At 43.7% G+C, this 26,343-nt stretch overlaps 1 protein-coding gene across 1 annotated transcript in view; it reads left to right on the plus strand.

Moving 5' to 3' along the window:
- LOC125269843 (NACHT, LRR and PYD domains-containing protein 12-like) overlaps window positions 1-16,714 on the plus strand; it is a 37,783-nt gene extending 21,069 nt beyond the window's left edge. Inside the window, exons 9-12 of the mRNA XM_048192858.1 lie at window positions 410-583; window positions 1,415-1,588; window positions 13,548-13,709; window positions 16,024-16,714. Of these exons, the coding sequence (XP_048048815.1) occupies window positions 410-583; window positions 1,415-1,588; window positions 13,548-13,709; window positions 16,024-16,045 (532 nt within the window). The 3' untranslated portion in view covers window positions 16,046-16,714. The remainder of the gene's footprint in view (window positions 1-409; window positions 584-1,414; window positions 1,589-13,547; window positions 13,710-16,023) is intronic.
- Window positions 16,715-26,343: the final 9,629 nt, after the last annotated feature.

Below are 26,343 nucleotides of genomic sequence, written 5' to 3' on the forward strand. Positions count from 1 at the left end.
ATTATTATATGTTAGCACATGGTGCTTTCCTATGACAGATGCTTCCAACTGTGAGATCACATAGTAGTTTAGGGAGGCGTTCATGGGTCACAAATAATTGTCCATGGTGTAAGAGTTCTAGGGTGTTGCATGGCTTTCCCTGTCATGCTGTCAGGGCTAGACTCTGACTGCCTACAGTTGGTTGGCTATCAACTACCGACACAATGAAATTGTTTGTGTGTAGCAAGCATTTTTCTTGAGGAGAGCTACGAGAATTTCTATCCTCTATGTCACTATCCATCTTTAATGTCAGTGTCCTAAAAGTAAGCAGATTTGTGATCTACGTAACGTAATGGTTTATTGGTTTCTCTTTGATAATGAAGTCTCTGTTGATCTGAGGGAGTGAAGAGTGTGTCATTGTTCTCTGCAGGTTGGGTCAATGTGGTGTCACAGATGAAGGTTGTGCTGCTCTGACTTCAGCTCTGAGATCAAACCCCTCGTATCTGAGAGAACTTAAACTGTCATATAATAATATAGGAGATTCAGGAGTGAAGCTGCTATCTACAGGACTGGACAATCCTCAATGTAAACTGGAGAGTCTAGAGTAAGATCATACATGACACACATGAAACTGAGTCACTGTGAATTTTATAATTTAATTTATTCATGAAATGACATCAAAATAGAATAGGGGAATCACACTTATTCCATGCATTACAATAAAACAGTTGGAAGTCGACATGATTACTGCAATGGTGTGCGGTCCATATAAGCTGTGAATGCTCTGCATACCCAAGCCATTCATGTTTTTGTTTTTGAGGTGTACCATAAAACCTACATGATAAAAAGATTGGTAATGTGTATGTAACTGTCCAAAATGTATTTATTTGCCAAATGACAATAATTTTGCCAGTTACAGAGGATTTCAGGTATGTGTATCTACAGCAGCTTTTGCGCCTTCGCTCTGTTGTTATGTATTGTCATCATTCTCCCACGTTCTCATTCGTTTGTTTACCTATGGGGGATTTCATACTCTGGAAAAGCTGTGAGCGGATTGCTGCCAGATCTCGATCAAATGAAAATCATATTGCATTTGAGACAAAACTAACTAGACTAAATCAAGTGAAAAAGTCATAATTGAAACTGTTTTCATAGTATTTCATTTTCTCCGCATTTTCTTTCTTTTTAGCGAAAACTTATAAACTGTTATAAACTGTTAATGACAAACAAACACCAAGTAGACCTACTGTAACTATACAATGCTGTTAATCGATAGTCTTGCATTATTTCAACTTATCTTTAAAGAATACTTATATTTTTAAAAAAGTGTTACCAAACCCAATTACACTGAACATGGTTATTTGTGCTTATTTTAATAATGAGGTCTCTGTGTTTGATCTGGGAGAGTCAAGAGAGTGTGATTTGTTCTCTACAGGTTGGCTGATTGTGGTGTCACAGATGAAGGTTGTGCTGCTCTGGCTTCAGCCCTGAGATCAAACCCCAAACACCTGAGACTAATGGATCTGTCTCAGAATAAACTAGGAGACTCAGGAGTGAAGCTGCTCTCTGCTGTACTGGAGAATCCTCACTGTAATCTGGAGGAACTGTGGTAAAATCATCTCTACCATAAAGACTGAATAAGGATTAATATGTAGATAAATATCCTTTGGGGTAAATGGTGTGCAGTTCACCTGAATCAGGGCTGCCACAACATCAGATTTTTCTCTACATGATTTTCACGGCCAAAATAATTCAAGATATCAATATTGTGAAAAAAACAAAAACAAAAAACGTTATGAGACTATTTAATCTTTAATTAATTAATTTATTTATTTATTTGATGTTGTAGTGATGTGGCTGATGTGAACTGATGTGGCTTCTTATCACAGACACAGAAATAGTATTATTTTATAGTATTCTCTACAGTGATAAAGGCTATGTTGATTGGCATTACATTATAAATACAGGCCACATTATCCTTATGAAAACATATGGCTTGAAGAACACAGGTGAACTATATACTGTCACAATGGTGTGTTAATTCTCTTCATGTTTAATCATGAAATATTGGTAGAATGTCTCTATAAACCAGTGATAAGGTGCAATACTGCCACCTACTGTGCACTGGGATGTCAACCAGATACTGGTGCTAGATTATATTACGCTGGGACGGGGTGAAATTGCATTCCGTGGGGCACCACAATAAGACTGAAATGGCACTTTACTATTAGTGATTAAAGGGTCATTTAAGGGCTTTTAATATTTAACCCCCCCCCCCCCCCCCCCTGCATATGTGTACTAAAACATAATAATCCCCATAAATGCCAAGAAATAAATTATTGCAATATGAAAGAAACAATTATGAATAAAATATCAAATTAAAGACACAGGATGTAGGTTTCGCCGGTTAAATCCGCTTTTTCAAAACATTAACAAAGGCGTAGCTTGATGATGTTCACGTCTTCCCTTCTACATAAGTAATATCATAAGTAACCTGCTTTGTCTTGTCTGTCGACGTGTTGTCAGTGTCCTCTTTGCTCCACAATGTATTTTTCACTCTGTGTGGCATGACGGCGCCATGCCTTGTCAGACAAAGCAGCAGTAACTAAGGTGGGTGGGTCTTTGCGAAGGGTCAATTACGACAGCAAAGGGTGAAAAAACAATATAATATTTAAAATAATATTTTAATAAAAAAAAAAAATCGTACATATTGTGCCTTTAACTGACTTTGAATGAACTCTCAACAAAATAACATGAGCAGAATGCTGGTGAAATGGCACTGTTATGTTCCAGGACGTGTATAAGAGGAAATGTCTCTTTTTGTGTATGTGCTCTGCTTTGATTTTTTTTCTCTCTCTTTCTCTCTTCTCTATCTCCAACCTGCCAAAGACTAACAGGTGGAGTTCAATTAATTGATAATCCTGCTGATGACTGTACTATCCTGATTGGACCACTAGGAATTGTTTGGAGTTAAAAGGCAGAGTTGAGATGTTTAGAGTGTGGCAAATTGGAGCAAGAGTCCCTTCTGCTGATTTTGTTGGTGTCTTGTGGTTAATTTGTTGCTGTAGTAAAATGTTGAAGTAAAGAGCTTTAGTCCTCTTGTAAGAGGAGCTATTAAACTCAAACCTGTAATTTTATATAAATTATTTTTTTTCTTTTTCGTTTTGGAAGCCGCAGGGAAGTGGTTGCCATTTCGTTTGCTTACATTTTTCCTTATGTTTATGGTTAAACAGTGAGATAGTGGATGGTTCTTTATTATTTATTTATTCATTTTTTTATTTTTTATTTTTTTTTATTTTGTTAGTTTATATAGATCATTTTTTGGGAGTTACTAAATGTTATGTTTGTTATGTTGGCTTTGACCCCTCTAGAAGTTCTGTTTGCTTCTTTGTGTTAATTTTATCTTACTTTGCATTGATAATGTGGTTATGTGCCAGTCAGCAGAGCTTTTTCCACCATTTTTCATTATTGCTCCTTTCTACCCCTAAACTGGGAAGGGATGTAATAGCACAATCAATCACTAGTGTGCAGATACCAGTGTCATCATATAATGTGTAAATATAATTACAGAGAAAGAGTCATTAATTAGAGATTTATGAAATTAATGCTGAGTGAAAATAAAATAAATATAACTTAACGCTAATCATGGAATCTAAGCCCCCCGTACTACCTCATCCATTTGCTGGAGCTATGAAACTGATAAACAGAACTATGTGCTCTTTAATGAACTTAAATGTGCATTGAATTAGGAGCATTTGAAACATGAGAAGACAATGATAACTGAATCTTAATTGTGTATCTGCAGGAAAGATATGATCAAGGCCTGATGCTAGACTTGAGCTCCACTCGCCACATTAATGCTCTGTTGATAAGTCTGGATGAAACCCTCAAGCCTTTCTTTTAGCTCATTTGAAGTATCGCCTCGCAAATATACTGGTGCAAACCATAACTTTGCAAAAAGGAAATGCAATGTTTGTGTAATGTGTTGGAGCATACCGACTATCAGATGCAGTAAGAAAAGGGGGTAACACTTTAGAATACTGATCCTTCATTAATGAATAACTACACAGGAACAAATGCATAATGCATTATTAACACTCTAGTAACTAATATTAACTAACAAGAAACTCTGATTAATGAATTAAGTAATAGTGCTCAGCTGAAGGTAGTAGTTCACTATTAGCTACTCAGTAACTACTGTTTTTTTCATACCTCCCAGAGAACAACTAAGAACTACTATATACATGTTCATAATTAACATGAATGATGCATAATGTATAATTAATTCTAAAGTGAAGGTCATGGTAACCCACTAGTAATGGCTGAAGTATTACCAAATCCTTCAGAAGGAATTACTAATTATTTGGATCAGTATTCTAAAGTGAGAAACATGATAACTCTCTAGTAACTAGTCAATGTAAACTTGCTGCACAACTCGCATAGTTTTCCATTAAATTACATTATATTAGTCCAATACTAGTATATTAGTATATCAGTACAATACACTAACTCATTGTTAGTGTATTGTACTCACGCATCAACACCACTTTCACTAAGGGTACCCTTAACCTTATAACTAAGGGTTTTCTTAACTTAAGGGCTTTCATGCAACCGGGCCTTGATGTCTAAGTATCTGTATAGCATATTCAGTGGGTAAAAAGAATAATATGATTACAGAGGAATCTGACTTTATTCATCTTTAAATGTATTTTTTTTCTTACTGTTCATCTCACCTTATCATCACACTGTTAGTTTCAATGTGATGAGAAAATGCTTGTTGATCAGGGGTGCATTACCCATTGCCTCACGCTACGAAGACTCTAAAGGTGTACCTTAACAAAAGGTATACCTTTTTCTAGGCGTGTTCCCCGAATTTTACTTTAGGAGGTTGCAATTTTTAATCAGGACACGGGCTGTGTCCATGCGTCACCTATCAATGACATCATATCCATGTTACCCTCGGTTTATTTTGTAAAAACCATGGAAACAACAGAGACGCTTTAATATCTTGCATGTTTTATTAGACAAAGGAACGACTGTTTTGATACATTTATAAAGCTCAACATGTTTAGTCTTATTGTTTAAATCTTGTTTTCTTGATTTTCTGCGAGTACTATGCTTTTACCATGCCTCAGAGAAAAACACTATTTTTTCAAGTAGCTAACATAGCATAATCAGATGCAGCTTTATTTTTAGTAACAGTAATACAGAAATTTTTCCATCATACAATATCAACACAAGCCATCCAGCATTTATTAATATGATATTCTAAAATCGATCTAGCTTACTGCAGTGTGCAACAAGTGTCTCACAGCAGCCGCCGAGCAAATGCACAGAGTAACGTTATAACATCATGTTCAACACACTTAGATGTGTTTAATATGATAAACAGATCAGTGTTACCTAATACGCTTGACCAGAAGAAGCGGAAGCGGTGCTGGCAACTGTGGCATAATAAAAGTTCAGCTGCTTTTGAGACGTGTCATGCTTGCCTCTCATTAGCAATCACTCCAGCGGCCTCATTCAGCTCCCACAGCATTCGGCCCTGCTCTGCTTCATACTAAAATAACGTTAATAATCGCATCCATGAACATGATTTCTGCCCGAGTCCTGTCCCAATTATTTTCCAACATCTGTCAGGTGAAGACGACAACTCCCAAGATTCCGCGCTCAAACTCGGCATCATCAAGCTACACCTTTGTTTTGAATAGGTGACCTCTAGCAGCGAAAATTTACATGTAGCTTTAAGGTAAACCTTCTTACGTGCAACGTTATTAGGTGCTGTCCATATGGTGGTGGTGCTGAATTGGATGATATTGATGGCTTGAGAATCGATAATTCACTCTATGCAGGGGCTGTTCCCATTCAGTCGGTCACGTTCGACGTACGTCGGACAGACCGACGAATAGGAATCTCGCCAGAGAGGCCAATCTACTTCGAGTGTAACTAAACGAGCCAATGCACATTGGCATGCAATCATATGCATCAGCTGCTTGCCTCGCAGCGCGGGTATATAATGAGCAGCAGGTGCGTTGCATCTTCAGCTTTTCGCTTCGGAGCCAAACTTCTGCAACAAGCTGAAGAAAACTACTGGAAGCACGAGTGTGGACGAGCCAGCTCTTCGAGACGTCTCTTGGTTGCGGTGCAGGCGGACAGCGCAGCAGCGGGGCCGATTTCTCCTTTGTTTTTCCTTTTTGCCTTTTTATTTGAGCAAAGAAGCTGTAGTCAGCGTGAAGGCCGTTCTCACGGCTGGTGAAACGGTGCGCCTAGAGCGCTAAAAAGCTGTTATTACAGCTGGTAAGAGAGCGCCTTCAAGGAGAGTGCACACGACAGGCTGCACATTTCCCTGTCTGTGCTGCAGCGGCCTTTCCCCTGCGTGCTTCAGCACCTAAAAGAGTCAGTCCTTGAAAGAGCTTACACGAGTAGTTCGCGTCTTTTTAAAGATGTCGTTCTACTTGTGTGTTTCTGGATGCGGTCGTTACCTGGCGCCTCGGGATGGTCACCAACGCTGTATCGCGTGCTTGGGCTTAAGGCACGCTGAGGCGGCGTTTGTGGACGAGTCATGTACCCATTGTGGAAAGATGACCGTCGCGGAGTTGCGGTCGAGACTCCACTTTCTGCAAAGGGGTGGAGTCCCGGTCCCGGCGCCTCGTTCCAATCCTCCTCAGAGGGTTGCTTCGGGCGGTGGGACCGGTGACTTGAGGATTACGGTGAGCGCGTTTCCTTCGGGGAACCAACCCCCTAGGAACCCTCACCCCTCTTGCGCTCCGCAGCCAGTAGAGCTGCCGGGGGAGCGCGGTGGACCACCCCAGAGGTGTGTACCATCCGTATCCTTCGGAGCTCCCCAAGACGACCGGATGTCGATCGCTGCATCGGAGGGTGAGCCTGACGCTTCTGGGGATGAGGATTCGGCGCAGTTGCCCCCTTCGGGTGTGGTTTCTGTGCCCGATTCGGACCCGGAAATGATGGCTATGCTTTCCCGGGCCGCCAACAGGGTCGGGCTCGTGTGGAATCCTCCACCGTGTCCCGAGCCCTCGAGGTTGGATGATTTGTATCTCGGGGTGGCAAGGGCTGGTTCTCAGCCCCCCACCCCAGTGCCTTTCTTCCCGGAAGTGCATGAAGAGCTCACTGGCACGTGGACGGCACCTTTTACTGCCCGAAGCCGTGTCGGTGGGTCCTCCTCCCTCACCACCCTTGATGGTGGAGCGGCTAAGGGTTATACGCGCATACCCCCTGTGGAACGGGCCGTTGCTATGCAACTGTGCCCTAACTCCACCTGGCGGGGGGAGCCGTCTCTCCCTTCCCGGGCCTGTAAGTACTCGTCGGATCTTACCGGCAAGGCTTATCAGGCCTGTGGGGAAGCCGCTTCCGCCTTACACGCTATGGCATTGTTGCAGGTCCATCAGGCCAAGGCACTGAAGGACCTGCACGAGGGTGGTCATGATCCGCAAGTTCTGCAAGAACTTCGTGCCGCGACGGACCTCGCGCTTCGTGCGACGAAGGTTACGGCGCGGTCAGTGGGTCGTGCGATGTCCACTTTGGTGGTCCAGGAACGCCATCTCTGGCTGTGTCTCGCGGACATGAGGGATACCGACAAAGTCAGGTTTCTTAATTCCCCCGTGTCCCAGACCGGCCTTTTCGGCGACGCGGTTGAGAACTTTGCCCAACAGTTCTCGGCTGTACAAAAGCAGTCTGAGGCCATCAGCCACATCCTGCCGAGGCGGTCAGCTGCTGCACCTCCACCGCCGGCGGCACCTCAGACTGCCCGTCGCCGAGGGCGCCCCCCTGCAGCCGCCCCCGCTCCCACGCTCCAGCAGCAGCAGCCTCCATCCAAGCGGCATCGTGGAGCCGGTCGCGGGCGGGGTGCCCAGCCCGTCCAGCCACCCCCTAAGAAGAAGGGTGGCAAGGCCAAGTCCAAGCGGCCCTAGGACGGGCGACCCGGAGATGGATGGGACTGCTCTTCAGGAGGTGGTGACCGCACCGCTCCTTCCCCCGGAGGAGGGCCGGGTGGAGAATCTTTTGTTTCCCCTTTTTGTTCCGCCGCTGGCTCAACGGCCAGCGGTACCCAAATTTTCAATAAAAGAGCAGTTTCCTCTATCTCCGGGTCCGAAGAGGGCTCGGAGAGCAGTGGGAGGGCTAGAACCTCACCACTCTCATCCACCTCTTCTGTCGCCAGCGGACAGCAGCGAGCAGCAGGTAGGCAAAACCTCGACTGCTCCCTCTGTCCACCCGTGGAAGCAGGTAAGTGTTGCACAGCACACTGTGACCCCGCTTCGGGCCGCCTCACACAGAGAGCCCCCCGGGCCGCGTCCCTGCGTTCCACCTCGCTGCCCCGCGGCGGGTACGCCGGTGGTCCCCTTGGTGCCGCTTGTGCGGTCTCTGAGAGCCTGGCTAGCGCTCCCCAGTCCGTCTCGCTGGCTCCTTCGGACCATCAGGCTCGGCTATGCGATTCAGTTCGCCCGGCGCCCCCCCAAGTTCAGGGGCATCCTCTTCACTTCAGTGAAAGATGCCGATGCCCCTGTCTTGCGTGCGGAGATCGCAGTCCTACTGGCGAAGGACGCGATAGAGCCGGTCCCTCCAGCCGGTTTGAGGTCAGGGTTCTACAGCCCCTACTTCATTGTACCCAAGAAAAGCGGCGGGTTACGACCGATCTTGGACCTGCGAGTTTTGAATCGGAGCCTCCACAAGCTACCGTTCAAAATGCTCACGCAGAAACGCATTTTCGAGTGCATCCGTCCCCGAGATTGGTTTGCAGCGATCGACCTGAAGGACGCGTACTTCCATGTTTCGATCCTTCCGCGACACAGGCCATTCCTGAGATTCGCGTTCGAAGGTCGAGCATACCAGTACAGAGTCCTACCCTTCGGGCTGGCCCTGTCTCCCCGCGTCTTCACGAAAGTCGTGGAGGGAGCCCTTGTTCCCATGAGAGAACGGGGTGTTCGCATTCTCAACTATCTAGACGACTGGCTTATTCTAGCACAGTCTTGGGATCAGTTGTGCGAACACAGGGACTTGGTGCTCAGTCACCTCAGCCAGTTGGGGCTTCAGGTCAACTGGGAAAAGAGCAAACTCGCCCCAGTGCAGAGGATCTCTTTTCTCGGTATGGAGTTGGATTCGGTCGAACAGATAGCACGCCTCACAGAGGAACGTGCTCAGTCGGTGTTGAACTGCCTGAATACGTTCAACGGCAGGACAGCGGTCCCACTGAAGTTCTTTCAGAGGCTCCTGGGGCATATGGCGGCTGCAGCGGCTGTAACACCGCTCGGTCTGCTTCATATGAGACCGCTTCAGCACTGGCTTCACGGCCGAGTCCCGAGATGGGCGTGGCAACGCGGCACGTTCCGGGTGCCAGTCACTCAGGAGTGCCGCCTAACCTTCAGTCCGTGGTCGGACCCTTTGTTTCTTCGGGCAGGAGTGCCCCTAGAACAGGTGTCCCGGCATGCTGTGGTTTTCACAGATGCTTCTGCCACCGGCTGGGGTGCCACGTACAATGGGCATGCAGTCTCAGGGGTTTGGACGGGACCCCATCTGCATTGGCACATCAATTGCCTCGAGTTGCTGGCAGTACGCCTTGCTCTGAGCCGCCTCAAAGGCCTGCTTCAGGGCAAGCATGTACTGGTCCGTACGGACAACACTGCGACCGTTGCGTACATCAACCGTCAAGGTGGTCTACGCTCCCGTCGCATGTCGCAACTCGCCCGCCATCTCCTCCTCTGGAGTCGGAAGCATCTGAGGTCGCTTCGCGCCATTCATGTCCCCGGTGTGCTCAACCGTGTGGCCGACGAGCTATCACGAGCTGCGCTGCCAGGAGAGTGGCGACTCCACCCCCAGGTGGTTCAGCTGATCTGGAGAGAGTTCGGAGAGGCTCAGGTAGACCTGTTTGCCTCACCAGAAACCTCCCACTGCCAGTTGTTTTACTCTCTGACCGAGGGGACACTCGGGACAGATGCACTGGCTCACAGCTGGCCCCGGGGCCCGCGCAAATATGCGTTTCCCCCAGTGAGCCTACTTGCACAGACCCTGTGCAAAGTCAGGGAGGACGAGGAGCAGGTCTTGTTAGTTGCGCCTTACTGGCCCAACCGGACCTGGTTCCCAGAACTCTCACTCCTCGCGACAGCCCCTCCCTGACCCATCCCTCTGAGGAAGGACCTCCTCTCTCAGAGACGGGGCACTCTTTGGCACCCGCGTCCAGACCTCTGGAAACTCCATGTCTGGTCCCTGGATGGGACGCGGAGGTTCTAGGTGACTTACCCCCTGAGGTACTTAACACCATCACTTCGGCACGTGCACTGTCTACGAGACGTGCTTACGCCTCGAAGTGGAACCTGTTCGTCGAGTGGTGTTCTTCTCGCCGAGAAGACCCCCGAAGATGCTCGATCGGAGTCGTGCTTTCCTTCTTGCAGCAAGGGTTGGAGCGTAGGCTGTCCCCCTCCACCCTCAAAGTCCATACTGCTGCCATATCCGCTTACCACGACCACATAGATGGCAAAACTGTTGGTCAGCACGACCTGGTCGTCAGGTTCCTTAGGGGGGCGAGACGGTTAAATCCTCCTCGTCCCCCCTCCATACCCTCTTGGGACCTCGCTCTGGTGCTAAGAGCACTTCAGATTGCTCCCTTTGAGCCTTTGCTGTCAGCAGACTTAAAGATTCTCTCTATGAAGACTTTGCTGCTGGTGGCATTGGCCTCCATCAAGAGGGTAGGGGACCTGCAGTCTTTTTCGGTCGACGAATCGTGCCTAGAGTTCGGGCCGGGTGACAGCCACGTGGTACTGAGACCCCGGCCTGGCTATGTGCCCAAGGTTCCTACCACTCCCTTCAGGGATCAGGTGGTGAGCCTGCAAGCGCTGCCCTCGGAGGAGGCAGACCCAGCCCTGGCTTTGCTCTGTCCAGTTCGCGCCTTGCGACTGTACATAGACAGAACTCGAAGCTTCAGGACCTCAGATCAGCTCTTTGTCTGTTACGGAGGCCAGCAGAAGGGAAAGGCTGTCTCCAAGCAGAGGATGGCCCACTGGATAGTGGATGCCATCGCCCTGGCTTATCAAGCTCAGGGCGTGCCCTGCCCGCTCAGGTTGCATGCTCACTCCACGAGAGGTGTAGCATCCTCCTGGGCGCTGGCTCGTGGCGCCTCGCTAACAGACATTTGTAGAGCTGCGGGCTGGGCGACACCTAACACGTTCGCTAGATACTATAGCCTTCGTGTCGAGCCGGTCTCCTCCCGTGTTCTCGCCTCAGGTCAGAGGCACGGAGAGGCCCCGGCTTAGTGTCGGCTTGCTGCGCTACATGCGCGTTCTATTCTCCAGAGAGTCCCTTCGGGCAGACCCTGTTGAGTCCTCCGGTTACCCCTCGGCAGCCGACGTGGCGGAGCGTCTGGCGCCAGGCCTATACTCCGTTGGATCCTTGAGAACCGGATCTAGGCTGGGTTCCATATGTGTGACCCTACAGGGATCCCATATGGCTTTCCACGGCTGCTCCTAAACGAAGCCCGTGTCTTTCCCTCTGGGAGACCCATCTCTCACCGAGTGGAGTCACCCCAGTTCTTCCATATGTTGTACAACCTACAAGGTTAGTCCATATGTTCTTATCCATATAACTCCTTCGGGGAAGGATATGGCTTCCGCAGCGTTCCTTATCGCATGTAAGGCTACGCTTTCCCAGCGTTATCCAATTGTCGCACTGAGTGGGTTTTGGGAACAACAGTGATCGACCCTCTCTGCGTGAGCCTGGTCCCACCGTCCTTAGGCAAGGGGGTTCAGGTGGCTCACGACAGAGCGCTGGAAGAGGGCAGCTCCTGTGGCGCTTTGGTAGGGATTCCTATTCGTCGGTCTGTCCGACGTACGTCGAACGTGACCGACTGAATGGGAACGTCTCGGTTACATAGGTAACCCTCGTTCCCTGAAGGAGGGAACGGAGACGTACGTCCCGTCGCCACAGGCGTTGTCCTGCTGATGCTGCCGCCTGCTGGGTTCGGCTCCTCAGCGAAAACCTGAAGATGCAACGCACCTGCTGCTCATTATATACCCGCGCTGCGAGGCAAGCAGCTGATGCATATGATTGCATGCCAATGTGCATTGGCTCGTTTAGTTACACTCGAAGTAGATTGGCCTCTCTGGCGAGATTCCTATTCGTCGGTCTGTCCGACGTACGTCTCCGTTCCCTCCTTCAGGGAACGAGGGTTACCTATGTAACCGAGACGTTTCACTGCGTTATGTGAGAAAGTGGTGTTCTTTATAAAAGAAGCACTTCAGAAGATGAAATTGCATTTATCAGGACTTATGGGATCTTATAAAAATAATCCAAATTGCAAACTAAATCAATAATCCTCTTTATCTATATTCTTTGTGCTCTATATTCTAGCCGAGCCCCCAGCATGAGTTTAAGGTGACCATTATTTTAGAACATTATTTTAGAACGTATTAAGGAGACACGTCATGCAGACACAGTATGACAGATATGATATATATCGTGTTTGTTTTGTTTTTCCTCCTTTATTCAAAATATTCACAAACTTGTTAACTATATCATGAATTATATGATATATTCAGATTGTCAAATATGTAGAAGTGAATGTGTTTTGTCGCACAATAAGTTTGCACTGCAATTCCGAGCAGACAAAGTTTTCCCCGAAATACATAAAAGTGGCCCGTGAACTGGGAGAAGAATAGAGTAAACTTTAATATTTCATACACAATGTGTATCTGATATGAAAAAAAGTACATGAAATTATATAATCGAAAGGATTATTATTGCAGCTACCACAGACATCAGTGTATGGAATTTGAATGTAACAAACTATAAATGTTTTTTTTTTTTTTTAATATATATATAGCCTAGTACTTCATTCAGATGTTTATTTTAGATTTCAGAGATTAAAACAGACATTATGTGGTTGAAAACACTGAATAGTTGTGACATATGACAAGCGCTGATGGCGTCCATCTCTGGTTCAGCGCCAAAGCAAGTTTGAATTTAGCAGTGACACACTGAACATTCTAATCACACCGGTGTGATCGTATGCGTCAAAGGGTTAAAATCATTCCTGTTTCAGGGGTGGAGGGGGGACAAATTGAAACTGAAGGGGCACAAATCAGATCTGAGGGGGCAATGCCCCGTTTTGCCCCCTCGTGGAGCCTGGCCTGAGTCGGACCAACAAGATCTAAAAGCTGCTGAATTTGCTGCCTTTTTTAGGAATTGTAGCCTGGGGACTAAAGTTTTTATGGATGAAATATTGCCCATACACTGAATGGCACTGTCTTTTATTTAGCACAACTATTCACTGTATCGCTGGCTGCCATAGTTTGACCAAACTCCCCACTACAATAATTCCTTTTAAATAGACTCCTAGGCCATTACTGCCTAATGGTTTAAGAGTGGCTAAGAGTGGTCCAGACCAACCAATGCAAGTGAATGATTTACAGAAGGTATACTTTACTAAGAACGTTTCAGGGAAACATGTATTAACGTTAAGGTACAGCTTAAAGTATAACTTAAGAATGACATAGAGTTAAGAAAGTTTTGGGAAATCCAGCCCTGATCTGAAAGATTGAAGACTGCATCATTGTTCTCTACAGGTTGATGGATTGTGGTGTCACAGATGAAGGTTGTGCTGCTCTGGCTACAGCTCTGAGATCAGACTCCTCACACCTGAGAGTACTGAATCTGTCTGAGAATGAACTAGGAGAGTCAGGAGAGAAGCTGCTCTCTGATGTGGAGTATAAACTGGAGATAATAATGTAAGAATAGTTAACAATTTTCATTATATTTTCATTGTTCAAACGGCTGTTTACTCACTAGAAATAAAAGGAAATTGTACCAGGTTTAGTAACACCATGTGTGTGTGAATATTTTGTCTGAGATCATCAGATAATGAGACTTAAATTCATCTTTAGTTTCTTTAGGCCTCTGAACTTTAAACTCTGTTTAATATGGCTTTAATTCTGCACATAGTGTTGTGACTGATTGTGAAAATAATATTAATTTTATTTTCAGCTTTTACCCTTTAACTGTTTCTATGTGTGTGATAATCTGAGATTTGGGTTGTTTGTTTTATTAAATTTGTAGTGGCGTGTAATGATCATTTCTGCTGGTTCTGTATCAGCTGTCCGTTCTGTGAAAATTACCTTTCATGTCCTTTTGATTTTGAAAAGATTTTGTTTGAGAATGAATTGATAGCTTATCTAGTTAGTAGGGGTGTAAGGGATCGCAGTTGATCTGTAATCCATACAAACCAGGCCCCACAGTTCAGAACACATTTGATTTGCAGATTAACTGCATTTAGCCATTATGTAGTGAACGTTTATTATTTGCATGTGTTTGTAAGCCAATCATCAATTTAAAACACTGAAGCATTTTTTTAAAAATTCAAATGCAAGAAGAGGCAAATTTCGCAATCACACATTTTCTGTGTGCACACTACCAAAGCACGCTCGCTCACAGAGGTACCTTTCAGATGGCATGCAAAGACATAATCTAGTTCTGTTTCCCGACTCCTTGAGCTTGAACAGACAGATACACACAAAATGATCTCAAAATCCCTGTCTCAACAAGTATTCTTGTATACAGTCGGTTATAGTCTTAAGTGAACCTAAACAGTTGAAATAACTTGAGGAAGAAATTGGATGTTTCATCATATTGGTTCCATGCATTCGGTCGTGCATTCGTACATTGGTTCCGTGCATTTAGTGACAGCAGTCTAAAAATAACTATGTCATTAATTGTCAAACAACAAAACAACTTTAACAATGATTAATCTGTATTTAATTTATACATTGAACACTATGCATGCAGTGTAATTACAATTATATATATTATTACATTTCTGTACATGAATACTACTGTCAGCCCAAACTTTATTTTTTTAAACTGTTTTATAGTGTTTATCTCTGTTTTAATTTGTGTATTCTTATTTTTACTGTCTGTTCACTTGTTTTTAATGATGTTTGAACTTTTTTATTTAGAAGTTTTTGCTGTGGTATCAAAGTACTAAAGTGTTTTTAAATTAAATGTTAAGTTACATTTGTCTTAAAGGGGTCATGAACTGCGTTGTTTTATTGTTTTATAATGTTTGAAGCAGTGATCTTTTCGTTGCAATTTCGGCACGCTAACAAAAGCTTTCATCATAACTAACAGTGCAAATGCATAACTAAGAGATTCGCTGAATAAAATGGGAGTTTTGCCGCAAGTCCGGAACTCAGTCACTGTAAACTTGCGTTGTTGTTTGACAGCTCCAGCTCGCACTGTTTGATTGACAGCTCTAGCGATTGTAAAGCGTTGTTTGATCTCTTTCTTTATATAATTTAATCACAGTTTAAATAACAGATTATTTTCATCCTACTAAGAAAAAACAACATGAAGCTGACCACTTAGTCACTTGTTTGATTTACTGTCTAGACAAAGGACATCTGACTCTACATGATTCATATATCACATCAGGCATTAGAATTAACACAGTTACTTACATGTTGTTGCATTACTGTCGAGTCCATATCATAAAAGTCTGTTTGAAAAGCCTGTGCCAAAATGTGATTTCCAGCATTAGGATCCTTTGAAAGGTAATGTTATATTTAGTCCTGTATTGCTATTCTCTCCTCGTCATCTCACTAACATGCCATTGGGCGGGGCTAACGTTGCAATGATGAAGTAGGCGTTGATTTCTTCTGTGGAGGTGGCATTTCACCTATCTATGGCACATTCCAGGATCAGTCGTTCGATGGGCCTGGTATCAGTAAAAGCTTTTATTTGACTAACAAGGATGTTTTCAGTTCTGAAACTTACAGGATATTCTTATAGTACGATGACCTCTTATATCAAAACATTTCTCAATTAATGATGCTTTTAAAACCCCCATTTTTAGTTGTATTTTATTTATTTATTTATTTATTGCTGATCTGAAAATTTATCCGATCCATGTCTCGGAAACTGTAATATGATCCAAACCGTGAGTTTTGTGATCCGTTACACCATTACTAGATAAGTTTTCTTAAGAAAAGATGTGACAGAAGTAATATCTCATACTGCATATGTGACTGTTTTTGTGTTTTATTTTAGGACTAGTATTACATTCTTATAGTCTGATCCTCGATGAACATCTGATAATGAATAAGGATCCACTACAGAGACTCACAGTCAACAGAATCAACAGAGACTGAAGATAGAGTGACTTCACTGTTATAAATAAAGACTTCATTTAGATTTCAACGATCCTCTGACAGACACGATGAGATGGCAGTATAACACCTTTATTTCAGAGCAGCAAATTACAGTTTTTCATTTATAGATTAACCATTTTATTTGTATAAAAGTACAGTATAAATTCAAAAATGTTGGAATTTTGTTACAGAGAACATAAAGAGCTTGAATATGTTTGTGTTTGTGTTGTACCAGCAGAAGGAGACAAAGACTAATGAAAAATGTATTTTTCATGATTATGAAAACAAACAAACAAAACAACAACAACAACAACAAAACAGTTCAAGCTCAAATGAAGAGAACACCTTGTGAAATAGATTGAGATTGAATACATCTTAAAATGCTCTCAGATTTGAACAATGTGCAGTGAGACAAAGCCATAATGCTGTGATTACATGTTCAATCTGATTTATTGACATTTGCTTGTTCTGTAACCGCTACCCCTTCTAGGTCTAAGTTACACAGAATCGGGAAAAGCTTGTACTATTTTTGTTATGTTTTTCAATAATGGTCATAAAAGCTACAGACCAATAAATGAAGTAAAATACCATTGTATTGTTTATATGAATTATTGTCTGTTTCGAAACCCAACATAAAATAATATTTACAGTGCACAACACAACAAAAACAAAAATAATATATCCAAGGAAGTTATCAAAAACAATCAAGAAACCAAAAATAGATACATGTGTCAGTGAGTTCAGCTTTTGTGCCAATCAACACAGTAATGAAGGTTGAAAAAAAATGGACAAACTTAGCTGATGATGATGATGATGATGACGACGACGATAGTGCAGTGATTCTCAAACTTTTTCTGCCATTCCCCACTTTGGAGGTAGGGAAGGGTTCCGAGCCCCACCTGTCCCCAATCGCCCCAACAAAATGGTAATAAGCTTTAAGTTTAAATGTTAACATTTATTTTATTAACATCACATTTTAAAAACACAACATCAAATAACAGCCTTAAAACTTTCAAATAGAGAAAATAAAAGTGCAATTATATTATCCCTGTTGAAAAAAACAGCATATGCTGGTAAGGGAGGTTTTGAAGCTGGTATGCTGGTTTGAGCTAGTTTATGCTGGTCCTATGCTGGTCCTAAGCTGGTCCAGGACCAGCAAAACCTACCAAAACTTTAACCAGCATATGCTGTTTTTTTCAGCAGGGATCACTTTGCATGAAAAGACTTTTAATGCGGCTGTTATTTTAGAACGTTTCCCCTTACTGTTTCATGGCGACGCTTCATGCTTGTCACGTCACACACCGCGATCTGTAACGCAAGACGGGTGCCGCCATGTTTGTTTGCGCCTGTCCTGTCAGTCGGATTTACAGCACGTGAGAAAAATATATCTGGGAGAAAAATAGAGTAAACCGTTACTTATCTGATATGAATAAAACATGTCGGTAAATTCTATTTGAATTGATTGTTATTACTGCTTCCATAGGCAGCCGTGTGTATTTTACAAACTCTAAAAGTTTTGTTTTTTACTAGAACTCATTTATTTTTTAATATATTTAAATGTCTGAAACCTAAAATAAACATTATGTTGTTGGAAACACTGCATAATTGTGATAAATGACAAGCGCTGAGCACGTCCGTCTCTGGCTCAGCGCTAGCCAAGGTACGAAAGCAGTGTTTGAATCTGGCAGTTAAGTGACGTCTCTGAATGCTCTAAATCCCATATATGGGACCGTACTCTCAGGGGCACAGAAATAAAATCCCATATGTGGTACCATTCAAAAGGTTAATAGAGATGGGCACAAAAATGACCAAATTTCCTCCCGTTTTTCCAGTTTTGTACTTCCTCTCTCAAGATCCATAAAGGTACTAAAAACATATTTAAATCAGTTCATGTGACTACAGTGGTTCAACCTTAATGTTATGAAGTGACGAGAATACTTTTTGTGTGCCAAAAATAACAAAATAGCAACTTTATTTAGCAATATCTAGTGATGGTCGATTTCAAAACACTGCTTCATGAAGCTTCGGAGCTTTATGAATCAAATCAGTCCTTCGGAGCGCCAAAGTCACGTGATTTCACCAGTTTAGTGGTTTGATACGCGATCCGAATCACTGATTCATGTTTTGAAATCAGCCCTCCACCCGAATTTCGCATGTCACCACAACTACGTGATTGCAAACAACCTATAGGCTTGTTTGAGATGAACTACACTAGCTTGTCACCGGCTGGCGAGATCTACCGGTTGCTGGTGGGGGAGTAGTACAGAGACCGCCATCAGGTTGGACACTTTGTGTTTTCCATAGTGTGTTGAACCAATGTCGTTCATCATGGCAGACCACACGATTTTTGCATTGAGTGTAGCCGAAGAAGTGGATGCGATTGAAATAAGAATATATATTTACTATATAGTGTAATCTTAATTTTTGTTCATGTTTTGTGTGTTTTGTTTGATTATCAGATATAAAAACACACACACATCATCATCGTCTCCTCAATGTTGTCATCACAGAATCTGACCAATGAGAATAAAGTGTGTCGTCATCAAGGCTTTCACAGGCTAGGCCTAGACCTAGGCGACTGGAACTCGATCTGAAAAAAGAAAAAAAAAAAAACAGCTGATAAAACAGTTAGCATTATGGAAACGCAAGCAACGTTAAGAATGAGGATATTGTTGCTAATTTATTATCCATGCCATTGTGGCGACCAGGGCGGGCGAGAGCCGTGAGGGAACGGCGCGAGGCCAGTGGCACGAGTCAAGTCAAGTCAAGTCAAATTTATTTATATAGCGCTTTTACAATTGGTAATTGTTTCAAAGCAGCTTTACATATTAGAAGCACAGAAAAAAGGGAAGTGGTTAAAAATAAGCTGTACAAACAAGCGTGGTAATATGTAACATATACAAGATGGTGCTACATTAAGCCAATGTCGGCTGACTCCCAGGGGTGGAAAAAACCCCCTAGGAGAAAAACCCAGCGTGCTAACACTGGGAAAAAAGTCCTAGGAGGGAAAAAACCCCTTGGAAGATATATATAATATATGTAAATGGATATGGAGATCAAAATCTGAATTATACATTTTTATTATAGAGATTAAAAATAGATTATATATAAATATATGTAAGCGGATACGGGGATTAAAAATCTGAATTATAGATGCAGCCAGAACTGGATCTGTAGGCCCATTGTCTCCTGGGCTACGTTGTAGTCAGGTCCAGACACAGGTTCTCCATCTGATCTGGATACGGCCTGGATCCAGCACCCGGCAAACCTCAGGATAAGCAGAGAGACAGATATTAGCGTAGATGCCATTCTTATTCTGATGTACAGGTATATCTAGTGTTATAGGAAATGTTCTCGGTTCCGGCCGACCTAATTATTGCAGCGTAACAATCCTTTAACGGATTTGAAAAATGTTAATGTATTGATAATGTGTTATGTGTATGCAAGAGCAAAGAGATGTGTTTTTAGTCTAGATTTAAACTGACAGAGTGTGTCTGCTTCCCGAACAATGCTAGGAAGATTGTTCCAGAGTTTAGGTGCTAAATAGGAAAAGGATCTGCCGCCTTCAGTTGATTTTGATATTCTGGGTATTATCAACTGGCCTGAATTCTGAGATCGCAATAAACGTGAAGGACTATAATGCATTAAGAGCTCACTTAGGTACTGGGGAGCTAAACCATTTAGAGCTTTATAAGTAAGTAGCAAGATTTTAAAATCTATACGATGTTTAATAGGGAGCCAATGTAATGTTGACAGAACTGGACTAATATGGTCATACTTTCTGGTTCTAGTAAGAACTCTAGCTGCCGCATTTTGGACCAACTGTAGTCTGTTTAAAAGCCGAGCAGAACAACCACCCAGTAGAGCGTTACAATAATCTAGTCTTGAGGTCATGAATGCATGAACCAACTGTTCCGCATTTGTCATTGAGAGCATATGTCGTAATTTAGATATATTTTTTAGATGGAAGAAGGCGGTTTTACAGATACTAGAAACATGACTTTCAAATGAAAGATTGGTATCGAAGAGCACACCCAGGTTCCTAACTGAGGACGAAGGTTTAATGGAGCACCCGTCAAGCGTTAGGGAGTATTCAAGGTTTTTTCGTGAGGAAGTTTTTGGTCCAAAGATTAGGATATCAGTTTTTTCTGAATTTAATAATAAGAAATTTCTTGTCATCCAGTTTTTAATGTCAGCTATGCATTCTGTTAGTTTTGTGAATTTGTAGGTTTCGTCAGGGCGCGAGGAAATATAGAGCTGAGTATCATCAGCGTAGCAGTGAAAACTAACACCATGCTTCCTAATTATCTCTCCTAAGGGCAGCATGTACAGAGTGAAAAGCAACGGTCCTAGTACTGAGCCTTGTGGTACTCCATATTGAACTTGTGAGCGATACGACATCTCTTCATTAACTACTACAGACTGATAACGGTCAGATAAGTACGATTTGAACCATGCCAAAGCAATTCCACTAATGCCAATATAGTTTTCAAGTCTTTTTAAAAGAATGTTGTGATCGATAGTGTCAAAAGCAGCACTGAGATCTAATAACACTAATAGAGAAATACAGCCACGATCGGATGATAAGAGTAGATCATTTGTAACTCTAACGAGAGCAGTCTCAGTACTATGGTATGGTCTAAATCCTGACTGGAAATCCTCACAGATTCCATTTCTTTCTAAAAAGGAGCACAGTTGTGTTGAAACTGCCTTTTCTAGTATCTTTGACAGAAAAGGTAGATTCGAGATTGGCCTGTAATTTACTAAATCTCTCGGATCTAGTTGAGGTTTTTTAATAAGAGGTTTAATAATAGCCTGCTTAAAGGTTTTTGGCACGTATCCTAGTGTTAAGGATGAATTAATTATATCAAGAAGTGGACCTACGACCTCTGGAAGCATTTCTTTCAGTAGTTTAGTCGGCATTGGGTCTAACATACATGTCGTTGATTTTGATGATTTGATAAGTTTAGATAATTCTTCCTCTCCTATAGCGGCGAATGATTCTAGTTTTACCTCAGGGACACTACAGTGCACTGTCTGAAGCGAAACTGTGGACGGTTGCATGTTTTTAATTTTCTCTCTAATATTATCAATCTTGCAAGTAAAGAAGTTCATAAAGTCATTACTGCTGTGCTCTATGGAAACGTCAGCAGTTGAATCTCTGTTTCTAGTTAATTTAGCCACTGTGTCAAATAAATACCTAGGATTATGTTTGTTTTCTATTAAGAGATTTGAAAAATAAGTAGATCTAGCATTTCTTATAGCCGTTCTGTACTCAATCATTTTTTCTTTCCACGAAAGGCGAAAAACTTCTAGTTTTGTTTTCTTCCAACTACGTTCAGTTTTTCTAACAGCTCGTTTTAGAGCCCGAGTGTGCTCATCATACCACGGCGTTGGATTAGTTTCCTTAATCTTCTTTAGACGTAAAGGAGCGACTGCATCTAATGTGCTGGAAAAGAGAGAGCCAATAGTTTCTGTTGCAGCATCGAGTTCTTCTAAGTTGTCAGGTATACTAAGGCGATGAAACTGCTCAGGGAGATTATTTATAAAGCAATCTTTAGTGGTAGACGTGATGGTTCTACAATATTTATGGCTGGGTGGTGGTTTTGTAGCCTTGGCTAATTGTATTATACACGACACTAAATAATGATCTGATATATCATCGCTCTGCTGTAGAATTTCAACAGCATCAATATCAATTCCATGCGACAGTATTAGATCTAAGGTATGATTATGACAATGAGTGGGTCCTGACACGTGTTGTCTAACTCCAATAGAGTTTAAAATGTCTACAAATGCCAATCCAAATGCGTCTTTATTATTATCTACATGGATATTAAAATCACCAACAACAAGGACTTTATCCGCAGCCAGTACTAACTCTGATAGAAAATCAGCAAATTCTTTGATAAAGTCAGTATGGTGTCCTGGTGGCCTGTATACAGTAGCCAGCACAAATGTCAACTTACATAATGTTACATAAAGCACCATCACTTCAAAGGAGTTATATTTGAAATTCTTTTGAATGATTCTGAATATATTACTATAAATTACAGCAACACCTCCCCCTTTGCCTTTCTGTCGAGGATTGTGTCGATAATCATAACCTTGAGGACTAGATTCATTTAAAGTAATGTAATCGTCTGGTTTTAGCCAGGTTTCTGTCAAACACAGCAAGTCTAGTTTATTGTCTGTGATAATTTCATTTACAATAAGTGCTTTTGAAGAAATAGATCTAATATTCAGTAACCCAAGCTTTATCATTTGTTTATCTGATTTATCTGTGATTTTCATTTTTTGAACATCAATTAAATTTTTACCCTTAAAAGGTTTCGGAAGTTTTTTGTATTTACTAGTTCGAGGTACAGACACAGTCTCTATGTGATAATATCTAGGTGAAAGAGTTTCTATGTGCTGTGAATTATTTGAGTTCTGTGACGTGAGGCGGCTAGCAGACGGTCGGTTTAGCCAGTTTGTCTGCGTCCTGATCTGGGCCCTGGTTTGTCATGTTTCAGCTCTAAGACTATTTGCCAAATTTCTAGAGAGAAGAGCAGCACCATCCCGGGAGGGATGAATACCATCTCTTTTCAACAGATCAGGTCTGCCCCAAAAGCTTTTCCAATTGTCTATGAAACCTATATTATTCTGCGGACACCACTTAGACAGCCAGCCATTGAGTGATGATAACCTGCTAACTATCTCATCACTCCGACGAACAGGAAGAGGGCCAGAACAAATTACTTCTGCTGACATTGAATTTGCGAGTTCACACACCTCTTTAATGTTAATTTTAGTGATCTCCGACTGGCGAAGTCGAACATCATTTGTGCCGACGTGGATAATGATTTTAGAATATTTACGTTTAGCATTAGCCAGCACTTTTAAATTTGCTTTGATGTCAGGTGCTCTGGCCCCCGGCAAACATGTGACTATGGTGGCTGGTGTCTCTATTTTCACGTTCCGTGTAATAGAATCGCCAATAACTAGGGCACTTTCAACAGGATTCTCAGTGGGTGCGTCACTGAGTGGGGAGAACCTGTTTGATGTTTTAATCGGAACGGAAGAGTGGTGTTTGTTCTTGCCATTATGCCGCCTCACAGTCACCCAGTTAGCCTGCTGCATGGCTTCTACAACCGGAACCGAATGTGCAGTGTTTACTAGGCTAGTCGCATCCAAAGCAGTATCTAAGGCCCTTTCATTCTCACTATCCTCAATTAAAGTTTGGATGCGTGTCTCTAATTCTGAGATTCTCTCTGTCAGCCTGACAATATCCCTGCATTTATCACATGTGTAAGGCTCACTGCTGACAGAAAGAGCTAAGCTGTACATGTTGCATTTAATACACATGATAATCGTCGGACATGACTGACCGTGTGTTTGATGAACGCCGTCCGAAAAACTGCAACGCACACGGGACTCGCTGGCTGGATGTCTCGGTCGCTTGCCGGTGCCTGGGGCAAGGGTGATGTGCGGGACGCTGTACCTCGCGGTGGATCGATGAATGCCGGGCAGCAACGTCTCCACAGCTTCCCGATCTGGCGAGGACAGATCAGAATAACATACATCTGATAAATCCGCCATTAAATCGACAAGGAAGGTTGGTTTAGAGGAAAAAAGAAAGTAGACGGTAGCTAGCAGGCTATGGCTAACACTAGGTGATTACGCTGGTGGATTGCTAGTAATAAATCGTTCCGTTTAGTAATACTATGCAATAGGTTAAGTAATCTAGTGAAAAATAAGAAAGTTATATTATGTGAATAGGAATAAAGAGAAGGATTTAGGATAAACTCCACGAAGCTCCGAGCGTAGGTCAGACAGCAGGCAGGCAGCAGCGTTCTGAGGGCCAAAGGGGAAAGCCAATCTGGCTGCTGTGGTGTATGCGTGTCTGAGTCTCTCCAAGTCTCTCCACGAGTGTTAATGAGCTTCACCTGGGAGGCGCACCGGCCTTGATTCCCTCATGGAGGAGCTCCGGGAGCATAAAAGGAGGAGCGACTACAGTGAAGGACGAAAGAGGACCAGGCCTGGACTTTACTTTGTGTTTTATTATGTTTGTGTGGCCGGCAGACGTCCGCGAGGGTCTGCCGGCATTACTTTCGTTTTGTTCTTTGTTTATTTTATATTAAAGTTTGGTTCAACGTTCGCCGGTTGCCGCCTCCTTCTTCCCACATCTACTAACCTCGTTACATTGGTGCCGAAACCCGGGAGGAAGGAGGGACATGCTGTCGAAGAGCCCTCGCTGCTGAGGGGGATCGCGGTGCTGCGGAGTTCGGGCAGCGCGGGAGTGTGTGTAGACCGCGAGAGGCTGCCCGAGGCGGTGGTGCTGGAGCCTAGTGAAAGGTGGGACGGAGACCCGGATGCCGTGCTCCTGGGACGAGGTGGGGTGGCTGCCGTCCAGGAGGGAGCGGAGGAGTCGCCGCCGTCCGCCGTGGGCCGGAGCCTGCTGCCGTCCGCCATGAAGGGGAGGAGCAGGGGACGGGGGACTCGCTGCCGGCTGCCCTCAGCCGGAGGAGCCATCGCCGGCCACCAGGAGGCGGTCGAGGATCGGGCCGTCCACCAAGCGTCCAGTGCCATCGCATGTGGCACCGCGAGGAAAAGCCTCTCGGCAGGCTGAGGACCGAGCGGCAGTGTGTCTGGGAACCGGACACAGAATTTTTTTTTCTCTTTTTTTCCTCTCCCCCCTGTCTCGTTCTGTCGCTCCCCTTGCTTCCGTCTCCTTTCTCTCGTCTCGTCTGTCCTTTCCCCCAGGTGCTGCGGCCACCGAGACAGGCCCCGGGGGGGAGTAGAGCGCAGTCTCGGGAGTATCCCCCGGCCTGCGAGGGGCGATGGGGGTATGTGGCGACCAGGGCGGGCGAGAGCCGTGAGGGAACGGCACGAGGCCGGTGGCGCGAGTGTTAATGAGCTTCACCTGGGAGGCGCACCGGCCTTGATTCCCTCACGGAGGAGCTCCGGGAGCATAAAAGGAGGAGCGACTACAGTGAAGGACGAGAGAGGACCAGGCCTGGACTTTACTTTGTGTTTTATTATGTTTGTGTGGCCGGCAGACGTCCGCGAGGGTCTGCCGGCATTACTTTCGTTTTGTTCTTTGTTTATTTTATATTAAAGTTTGGTTCAACGTTCGCCGGTTCCCGCCTCCTCCTTCCCACATCTACTAACCTCGTTACAGCCATTTTTGGAGATTAACTTTTAAAGAAAAGCTAGAGTTAATGGACCAGAGCTTAATTTTGTGCAGAAAGCCAAAGCTTTTGAAAGCAGTTAAGAGTGATACCCCTGGATGATGACAACTTCAATCAAGAAGCTAAAGCTTTGCGGCTGGAAGTCTTTGTCATTTTGGTAAGTTATTTAAAAGGGTCATTAACTGCATTGTTTTATTGTTTTAAAGTGTTTCCTGGGGTGCACTCATGATGTTAGTTTGCTTTTACATCAAAAATTGTCATAATTTAGAAATAAAAGGCATTTTTTGCTGATTTCAGCCCTCTGATTTGAAGGCTTTGTTTTAAGGGGCGTGTCTGTGTGAGACTTCAATGTAAACGCCCACTGCTGTGAACGAGACGCTACGTCATATGATGTTATGGGAACCTTCTGCGTGATTGCGTCGTGAAGCACTCTTGTATCTAACCAATGATGAGACGAGAACGCTAGCTTCTGGATTATGGCTGAAGCAAGATGCTCACAGGTATGCCGGGGATACGGCAACGCAACGTAGCGTCTCGTTCCCTATTCAGGAAACCAGGGTTACACAAGTAACCCGAGACGTTCCCTTTCATGGAAACTATCGATGCCACGTCATATGATGTTATGGGAACACTGTCCCAACTACGTCGTAGAACCAAGTACCTGTCTGTTGTAGACAGAACTGAGCACCTGTCTATCTTGTAGACAGAACTGAGGACCCCGGAGTGGAGCCTACGTCTAGGTTGTAAAACCTAATAAATGTGTGCTGGGATGACCATCCAACTGAATCACATATGTCAGTAATGGATACTCCTGACATTAACCCTCGGGGGTCTGAGGTATTTTTGGGCCCTGGAGAAGTTGAGACATGCCCTGACATTTGTGCTTTTTTCAGTTGTTCATAAGCATATTAATGACAAAAGTGTCATTACACTGTATTCAGCACAAACTAGGCTACAATAATATGTGAGGAACATGCATGTACATGTTTGTGCTTTTGAAGGAATAACGTTTATGCGTGGTTATTGAAAAAACAAAAAACTTAAGT

This window comes from Megalobrama amblycephala, linkage group LG6 (genome assembly GCF_018812025.1).
Source record: "Megalobrama amblycephala isolate DHTTF-2021 linkage group LG6, ASM1881202v1, whole genome shotgun sequence".
Classification (NCBI taxonomy): domain Eukaryota; kingdom Metazoa; phylum Chordata; class Actinopteri; order Cypriniformes; family Xenocyprididae; genus Megalobrama; species Megalobrama amblycephala.